The sequence below is a fragment of the Hakea prostrata genome, chromosome 2, assembly GCF_041222555.1.
Source record: "Hakea prostrata isolate BN-2017 chromosome 2, UWA_Hpros_2, whole genome shotgun sequence".
NCBI classification, from domain to species: Eukaryota; Viridiplantae; Streptophyta; class Magnoliopsida; order Proteales; family Proteaceae; genus Hakea; species Hakea prostrata.
Genome location: NC_142601.1, coordinates 48297548 through 48307574, shown reverse-complemented (window position 1 = coordinate 48307574; position 10027 = coordinate 48297548). Strand labels below are relative to the sequence as shown.

Sequence of the window (10027 nt, the reverse complement as noted above, 5' to 3'; positions counted from 1 at the left end):
TGTGAATAGTGTTGTGAATAGTGTCGGTGTGGGGCCCACGTGAATAGTACTTGTATGGGACCCACGTGAAATATAACGAAGGAAATAATCACAAAGGAAGCACCAACACAACAATATACGTGGTTCGGCTTTGCCTACATCCACGGGTGTAATGGGACCTTCACTATGAGAAAGTTGAAATACAACTCTTGTACAGTGCTTGGATTTACAACCCAACCCAACCCTGTATCCAAAACCGGATACCCCTGTACACCCTCTCTCAACTCACACTCTCAACTCTAGAGGAGTGTTCCCACACTTGGCTTGCCTCTCACTTGGCTTAGCCTCTCTCACTTGGCTTCACTCTCTTGCTTCTCTCTACACTTCTCTGCATCTCAAGCAAACCTCCCCACCCCTATTTATAGCTGAAGAGGAGAAGAAAGGATGAACGTTGCCTTATCTCCCTTGACAATTTGTCAAAGGACTTACCGTCCATATTAATGGTTCTCCTTTGTCATAAATAGGTGAATTCGGTGGAGATAAGAGAAGAGAAGCTTCTCTCTTCAAAGTCAACATAAGTGGCTGAGAGAGAAGAAAACTTTCTCTCTACAAATGTGTTTGTCAAACTTTGTGAGCCCTCCATTAATGAGGGGCGGCGGGGGGCCGCGCGCGGGGCCCCCGGCGGCGGCAGGCACCGCCCGCCCCCCCCCCCCCTCCCCCCCCCCCCCCCCCCCCCGCCGCCCCCCCCCCGCGCCGGGGGGGGCCACCCGGGGGGGGGAGCGCCCCCCCGCCCCCCCCACAACCACCAACACCCCCGCCCCCCCCCCCTCCCCCCGCCGCCACCCCCGCACATACGCTTTTTTTCCCCCCGCGGCCCCCCCCCCCCCCCCTCCCCCCCGCGGGGGGAAAACACCCCAAGGGGGAGCACCCCCCCCCCCCCCACCCCAAACCCCCCCCCCCCGGGGGGGGCCCGCGACGCCCCCCCCCCCCCGGGGGGGCCCCCCCCGGCGGGGGGGGGTATTATGATAAAGACTCCACAACTCAATTCAGCGATGAAGAATTCAGGCGTATGATGTTCCTTGATGGTTGTCTTCTTCTCTATTCCCTTGATTGTATACTGAAAGGGAGCCTCACTGAAGATTCCAAGATCAAGAACAACCACATGGCTTTTATCGCAAGAGACATTCTCTTGCTTGAGAATCAACTCCCCTATATAGTTCTCCAGACTTTGATGAGCTTCAATATTCCAAGGGATAGAGAAAAAAATATAGTCATCGAACTCATCGAAAGAAGCTATCCCACATCACTGGTACTGGAGGATGATGAAGATCAACCCCCTCATCTCCTTCACCTTCTTCGAAAAGCGCTTGTGGGTACAGCACCCCCTCATGACTCAGACACCTCAGATGAAATTGATGATTGGCATACATTCCGGTCGGTCACCGAGCTTAAGGCTGGTGGAATAGAATGCAAGAAAAGTGGTACTACATTCTTGAAAGATGTACGTTTCAATCGTAAGCGCTTTCACGGAGATCTGTCTCTTCCTCAAATTGTTGTTGATGACAATACCAAGTCTATGCTTTTGAATTTAGTTGCCTATGAAGCATGCCCTGATTTTCTCAATGACTATGCTGTCACCTCTTATATATGCTTCATAGATGCACTCATCGATCATGCTGAAGATGTGAAGCTGTTGAGATCAAAGGGTATACTTCTTAACTTACTTGGAAGTGATGAGACTGTAGCTGATCTCTTCAATGATTTGGCCACCAATTTGGTTCCAAACCCAAATGAGTATCGCCAAGTTAAGGGAAACATTGAGAAATATTACAAGAAAAAGAGTGTCATTTGGATAACAGAAATGTTGGAAACTCATTTCAGAAGCCCATGGACTGCTATCGGTTTCCTTGTTGCTCTGGTTATTATTCTTCTCACAATTATTCAGTTCTATTTTTCAATCTTCCCTAGAGAATAGGTGGAGGTTGAGAGCAACTTCCAAAAGCCGGAAAGAAATTTTCTTTCAACAACTAGTCATTATTTATGAAAGTATTGAGATGTTTTTTTCTTTATTATTATGATAATTTTATGTTTTAGATCTTTATATTGGATTGTGAACCTATGGTAAGCTTTCAAGTTTCCTTAGTGTAACATCAACTCTGTGTTCTTTATACAAAATCATGTATGGCTACACAACAGATTTATATATTTCAATCATTTTTATCTTTCTATACAAAGATATTTTGGTTTAATTCCAAATGTTCGTTTTCCTTGAAGTGGAAATCTTTAGTATTCGATACTGGGAATGCCTGCATATCATGTTGTTTTAGATTTTCATACAGTTTTCCTCCAAATTAACGCAGTCATCCAACATGAGATAGAATCATCTCTTTTCGAAAATGAAAAAGATTTTTGGATAATTAAGGAAATCAAGACATATTTCATCAATCCCCAGAAATTAAGGATTCACTAATTATTTCTTGTGTTAGTTTCAGTTTTATGAATGTGGAGGAAAAAAGTAGTAAGAGCGGCAATGGTGACCATAGGGAGAAAAAAATTATGATTCTCAAATTGAGATTAATTTTCCTTTAAATTTTCCTTCTGCTTGCAATTAAAATTGGGTGAATACATGGAAATGTAAGATTTAGTGAAGAAGGGATGGTAGCAAAGAGATTTGGTGAAGAGTAGCATTGCTTTCATCCATATTCTACAGGAATATATAGCTTAATCTCCCTTGGGCATCCAACTGTAGCCCCAAGTAAAGCAAGCTGACCCGGTCTGAAACTAGGTTAGAAGATGCAACTTTCACTGCCGATTTCTAAAATCTGCTAATAGATTTGCTAATGAGAACATGTTTTTAATAAATTGGGGATGCTATAGAATACCAAATGCCGTTGCCTTTGCAAAGCAACATAATTTTTTTTTTGTTGGGTACAAAGGAGCTTTATTAAGCCGAGGAATGGGGATATTAATATGCCTCAGCGAAAAGTCGAACTCATAACCTTTTCACTAAGAGGTGTTGATTTCAACCATTAGAATAGCTCTGCGTTGGCAAAGCAACAGAATTTACCTCTTCTAATGCAATCAAATGACCCATTTACTCGTTTGGAATATATTTGTATGCCTTAATTCTCTTTGCAATGTCATAGTGAGATTTGGGGTCTTCTACTTTGGGTTCTGGGTGACAGCGTGTAACATCTTTTTTTTTTTTTTTGGGGGTGTTTATAAGAGATCTCCATTTTAATCTTCTTCCGTACATTGTGACAATTCTGTTCACTTTCAAGGATCTTTTTAGATATATCCTCACAACGAATACTTTAAGAAAACTTGGTACGATTCATCAGAGGGAGAACCATTATTTAGTGGAGGAACAATGTTTGAGCCTCATCAAGCATTCATCTTTATGATTGTTAGTTTCCTAATTTTATTGATTAACATGAGAGGGATCTGAATTTTGATCTTTCCCACCAAGCATTCGCATCATTGAGTCCCCCTAGATCTCAAGAAACCCTAGCCACAGGGTGAAATTAGCCCTAATCAGTTGTTGTCCTCCTCTGAATCATCCTTGAAGACCTAATTACAGGGTGTTAGCTAGTTTACTGCTGAATTCAATCTAAGTGACCCTGAAGACTGGCCTCTCAATTTGGGGGTCACATCATTTTCATGTCCTGAGGTTCACTTGATTCATCTTTCTTATCTATGGTTTCTTCAATTTGAATGGTCTTTAAAATGTAATTCAATTGTCTAAAACATCATGTATCTCTTTTTGAAGAGCTGTTTCCCTTACTGATTTTTAATGAAGTATACTTACTATGTGAGTGAATGAAGCTCTGATCGAGAAAAGCATACTATATCCCTTGGCACTTGCATTGGCAAATTCACTGAAGGCAACAACTCTCATCTTACGACTCAGTCCCTCGGTATCTTGGCTTGGCTGCTAATTAATGCGAAGCATAAGGTTTGGTTTGGTTTGGTTAAAATCCACTCCAATACTTTTTGTATGGGAATCATGTGTTGAAACTTGAAAGGTGGTAGAATTACCGAGAACACATCTGCTGGGATGGTGTCGTAGTGTTTTCTATGTCGTCGGATGTGCCAATTGGGGTAGCTCGGCAGAGCAGCCAAGTCGTCGACACAAGATTGCTGGAAATTTGATACGAATTAATTCATGGCATTAATTGTTGTGCTATATAGCCTGTTGATCAGGGGGAGTTACTTTAATTTTGGGATAATTACTATTGGCCCCTATACTTTGATTTTTTACTATTGTATTTTCTGTACTATTCAAAATTACTAATCCAACCTTTAACTTTGCCTACAATTATTATTGCCCCCTACCGTTAAGTTCAGTTAGTTTACTAATGATGTGGCATCTTTATATTTTCTCAAAAACCCCAAAATACCCTTATACTTATCTCTTTACTTATTTACCCTTTTGTCAAATTACAGTAGTACCCTTAATTAACTGTGGAGAAAAAAGTAGCTATAATTTGTTTTATTCTAAAAAAAAACCGCCAAATAAAGAAATAATGATTGAATAAAACTCAAATTAGAAATTGAATATCACCTAAAACAATTTCAAAATAAATGAAGTTTAGTGAAGGTGAGAAACTAAATTAGATTTGGATTTTGCTCATTTTTTTAATTCAAAATAAATGAAGTTTGCCCATTTCTTTAATTTTTTTCGGATTTGGATTTTGTCCATTTCTTTAATTCAAAATAAATGAAGCTTAGTGAAGGCGGGAAACTAAATCGGATTTGGATTTTGCCCATTTCTTTAATTCAAAATAAATGAAGTTTAGTGAATGTGGGAAACCAAATCGGATTTAGATTTTGCCCATTTCATTAATTCAAAATAAATGAAGTTTAAGGTAAAATTGATATTTAATCTGGTTTGTATAAATGGTGTAGCATCGTCTTTTGATTTCTTAATTTTAATGACGGGCAAATTAGACATTACATATTCAAACTTAACGGCTACTTAACACCGTTATAAGGAAGGGGGACAACAGTAATTTCGTAAAGAACAGGATTTTATTAGTAATAAAATCAAACTATAGGGGACAACAGTAATTATCCCTTTAATTTTTAATTTTTATGCGTCCATGAGTGGACGGGTTTGCTATCGGTACGCAGTTTAAATGATATTTTATGATATATTTGCAAGATCCCAATTGAATTGAATTGAATTGAAATTCTAGATCCTCCTATTCTTTTTGTTTTTCAACTTGTAGAGTAATTACTTCATTTAGTCTTCATTGTATAATCAATGGTACGTAAACCCACGAACAACTCGTGTTGTCTGGGTATTTCTCTGGTTAGCTGCAGAATTAAATTTGAGAGTTTGGTCGTTGATTAGTCTGAAATAAGTTTTCTTAATTGTACATGGTCGGGTTTGCTATTGGAGGCCTAGTGCACGCCCTGCATTGTAGGCTTATAGGTTAAGGTTTTAGCAACAATTAATGCAAAACATGCATAATGGTCTAGCGTTAGCTAGATTGCCTCAAACAGTTATCCTCAATCACCTAAGTCCACTAATATTCCTGAGATTATATCTCTCTTATATATAGGCCAGGGGCCTCTTCTAATAAGTTATAGGCCAGGCACTGGAAATATTTTCCTCAGCTGCTATGTTTCCTTCCAAATTTCTTAAATTGTAAGGTACATGCAAGCTAGACTAGAAGAGAACCTCCTGGATCCCATACGGCAATGACAGCAAAAATGTTTATCTGGTAAAAATCCAATTAGTGATAAAAAATATATATATATATATATATATCATACTACTATAATAAAAGCATGTACTATACCTTTTTCGCAAATCTTTTTCTGTCCTTTTTTGTCCTTAGAATTTTTCTAAATACTAATAATGTTGTACTATTTGTTATGTCTTTAGTGATTTTTGCAAGGATAATGTGGACATCGTAGTCATGAATTATTATGAATTTATCCTTAATTTTAATCCCGATTTATCTCTTTGACCTCTTTCAATCTCTCTGAAACTCTGTCGCTCTATCCCTCTCCCTCTCCCTCTCGAACTCTCTCTGAATCTCTCTTTAAATCACCACTATCTCTGACAACCTCTCTCAATCTCAGTCTCTCGCTCTCTATATCCCTCTTCCTCTCGAACTCGCTCTGAATCCATGTATTTGTTCTCTCATTACAGAAATCATCATGTAAAAAGAATATATTTACTCTCTTATATCATTGGCAATATATTAAATCTCTTTCGTAAATCTTTTTCTATCCTTACCATTGTTCCAAATACCAATAATGTTGTATTATTTGTTATTTTTAGTTATTTTTGCAAGGCTAATTTTGACATTTTAGTATAAATTATTATTAATTTTAATCCCGCTATTAATCTCTTAATTTCTATTTCGATTTATCTCCCGATTTCTCTCTCTCTCGAGCTCTCTCAGTCTCTCTCAATCTGTTAGTGTCTCGATCCCTTCAATCTCTATCCCACTCAAACTCTCTCTGAATTTCTCTATAAATCGGCAATTCGATCTAAACCGTGGTGCCTTCAAATACATTGGATCTAAACTGTGGAGGGTCAGTTCCAATTCGATCGGAGTTGGTAGAGAAATTGATCGTTCCGGTTGTCATGGCTGGAGTTTTAGGTATTTATGGACTGATTATTGCTGTCATCATCAGTAATAGAATAAACCCTACGGCCAAATTTTATTACCTATTTGATGGTTACGCCCACCTTTCTTGTGGTCTTGCCGGACTGTCTACTGGCATGGCCATTGGAATCGTTGGTGATGCTGGTGTTAGGTATTGTTATCCCCTGATTTCTCTATCTTTTTAGGATCTCAGTTTTCTCATCGTGAATCAAAATTGTTTTTTTTGGATTTCTTTTCCTGGGCTGCTCTTAAATCTGATTGATTTTTTTAACTGTTAAGAAAAATACCATTCAAGTATGTAGAATCATTGTGGAATTGCCCTTTTTAATCACTATGTTATTGCATTGAGTTTTATTGTTAGCTATTACATTAGGTTTTCTTTTTTATTCTGGAATATTTATTTTCCTGCTGTTGTTTATCCTTTGACAAGTTTGTGCAATTCATACACATGGTTAGTGTCATGTCAATTCTGTAGCATAGATGAGAATGTTCATATAATTGAATCTCAGAGACTAGGAACAGGTGGGACAGCAAGGCTGTCGACAGGGTGAAGGGAGGGGGAAAAAAAGGGAAATAGGTAGCAGGGAGACTTCCATACAAATAAAAATTAGAAGAAACAGAGGCAGCAGCGTTACTGTAACAGGGGTAGGAAAAGAATCCTGCAAGCAAGTGGTTAAGAAAAAAAGAAGAAGAAACAAGGGGTGGGACAGCAAGGCTGTCAACAGGGTGAAGGGAGGGGAAAAAAAGGGAAATAGGCAGCACACTTCCATACAGAAAAGGGAGAGAATAAAGAAGACACCCCTGGGGGACAGAGAGAATGGGATCTTTCACACAAATAAAGAGAAGAAGGGGGGGGGGGGGTTGGGAGAAATGGATCTTTCACACAAATAAAGAGAGGCGGGAAGTGGATTACCATGAGAAGAGGGCTCCATGAGAGAGAGAGGGGCCATTGCCGGATCCCAGAGAAGGGATGCGGCTTCTCTTTCTTTTCTTCTTTCCACTAGACCTCTCAAAGATAGCTGATCAAACCATTAAATTGGGCGCTGGAGGGAGAGGGAATGACAGGTTACAGTGTTTGAGTGAAGCTTTCAATGTGTACAAATCGATGAATAACTTCTGAATTAGAAGAAGATGAGTATTGTGAGACCATAGAGGTCATCACATAGAGTATTGGTATTAACAATTTGTCTCCTGATGTTACACTTGCTCTTGCCCCTGATGTCGAGTATCGTTTGCGTGAGATCATGCAGGTAACCTCTTTTTAATCTTATTTTTAGTTGTTACATTAGGTTTTCTTTTTTATTCTGGAATATTTATTTTCCTGTTGTTGTTTATCCTTTGACAAGTTTGTGCAATTCATAACATGGTTACTATCATGTCAATTCTGTAGCATAGATGAGAATGTTCATATAATTGAATCTCAGAGACTAGGAACGATTTGGAACAAGAAATTTGTGTTTTCTGGGGAACCTGTCACTACTGGTGACAAGATGAGGAAAGTTATCTAGGATGGTTCAACCACGAATTTTGGAATTAATATCATTGTAAGTGGAGGTGGGGTGAGGGGAAAGGTTCCTAAGTTGTGTGGAACCATTGGAACTTTGTGAAAAGATAGGAGTTGGCAGCAGATTTTTGTATTGAATAGAATGGAGCAATTGACGTGACTCAATTCAAGTGCTTTCAACGAAGTTTGATTTATTTGAATCATTGCTATGTTCATAACAACTAAAACTGCCAATCCCATTACTGGGTGCTACTGACAGTTCATAACTACTTATTGTTCATGGATGTGGTTAATGATAAAGAATTCCATCAGATTCTATTTGATTTCTTTGATTTCACAGAGGTGTTTCGCCATCTTAATATCTATATTTCATAATTTTTTTATGATCTTTATTCATTGACCTCATTATATTAGTTCATCAAATGCTAACTATGATGAGTTAATCAGCTCGTGTTCTTTAAATAAGATTATACTCTATGAGTTTGAAATCAATGGGTGAAAAGTTCTTGTTTTTTATTTTACGCACATAGTATACCTAAGACCTCTCTCTTCCTCTGAGATGGGTCTTAATGCGGGTGTGCTTGCACTTAATGACAGGGTAGGTACTATGACATGGTCTAATTAACCAAATTGGCGGGATTTGGGCATGCAGCCTTTATGTTTATGACTTCAGCCAGGGACAAAGTTAGCTACATCTATTTAAATGTGAATGCTGCTGAAGCCTGTTGACAGAAATATAAAGCAGAAGGAATGAACCTATAAGAAGGTGGATTTCACATGTAAGTTGGAGATGAAATGTTGCACTATAGTAGGTTGGATTTTACATTCAGACGTTACTGAATTTGTTGGATGTGCATTACTTTAATGAAGGTATCATCAAATGCTTGATTGGTTGGCAAAACTAGGGTGGGGAGTGCCAAGGCAACCAATTCCCCCTCATAGAGTTTCGATTTCGAGGAAGCTCAAGGATCTTGTGGAGGATAGATATAAGAAAGTTGGTGCAGTGAAGGGGAAGTATATTGTAATACATGGGATACTGTCTGATTCAAAAGCTTCAATGCAATCTAGAGGAGACACTGATAGCTTGCTACCCATCCAAGTCCAAGTCTGGGTTAAGATAGCTGAGGCCATCAGGTATTGATTGTAGTATGTAGTGAAGCAGCACTGCGTACTTAGTGAAAATAAATGCATTATCACCTTTGCATTATTGAATTTCTTCTTTTCACCCTAGACAAGGATGTTAAACCAGTTTTTGTAATTCCACATGAGAAGGAAAGGGAAGATGTAGAGGAAGAAATTGGAGAAGATGCCAGTGTTGTGTTTATAACTACCCCTGGACAGGTCTGTACCCTTCTTTCATAAACTTTTTCTTCTTCTTTCCCAATTGAATTCTAAAGCATAAGTGGAACCCAAACTTGCTTTTTCAGATTTGTCTAATCAACAAAACATGTGCTGCAGTTAACGAATGAGTAGCTTATAGTCAATACTAACATGCATGCTATATTGCATTTGAATCAGCTCGCAGCTCTTATAAATGACTCTGTAGGTGTAATAGCTACCAACACTGCAGCTATCCAATTAGCAAATGCCCGCGATAAACCAAGGTAATAATGTTCTTCCGTAAAAGTTTGTTCAGGAAATTTAACTCTTACTCAGAAAATAACTTATTGACGCCCGCCCCTAACATGTGCATTTGCACTTGTACATTTTTGCTATGATATGCTTTTTGCTTTTTTTCTCTGTTCTTAAGGATTTTAGACTTTTTGTTCTAATTATCTCTTTTCATTGGCTAATCAGTAATCGGATTTTGATACCGGACAATTTACTCTTGCATCGAATTTGTTTTGTAGTTTCACTTTTTGAGTCTCTAATAAGTCCTCTCTCCAAACACCCTCTACGGCTCATGTAGCAACAGCAA

General features: G+C 38.6%; 1 protein-coding gene and 1 long non-coding RNA gene across 2 annotated transcripts; both read left to right on the top strand.

The window, feature by feature from the left end:
• Positions 1 to 1000: 1000 nt before the first annotated feature.
• On the top strand, positions 1001 to 2000 carry LOC149024586 (UPF0481 protein At3g47200-like; the record flags this gene model as incomplete). Its single annotated transcript, XM_089143499.1, has 1 exon — positions 1001 to 2000. A coding segment is annotated over one exon (954 nt), but the record flags the coding sequence as incomplete, so codon positions are not given.
• A 5635-nt stretch (positions 2001 to 7635) lies between these two features.
• Positions 7636 to 9792, top strand: LOC149024585 (uncharacterized). The gene is made up of 4 exons (XR_016171436.1): positions 7636 to 7855; positions 8707 to 8888; positions 8980 to 9450; positions 9628 to 9792. It is a non-coding gene; the product is annotated as an uncharacterized LOC149024585 (long non-coding RNA).
• Positions 9793 to 10027: the final 235 nt, after the last annotated feature.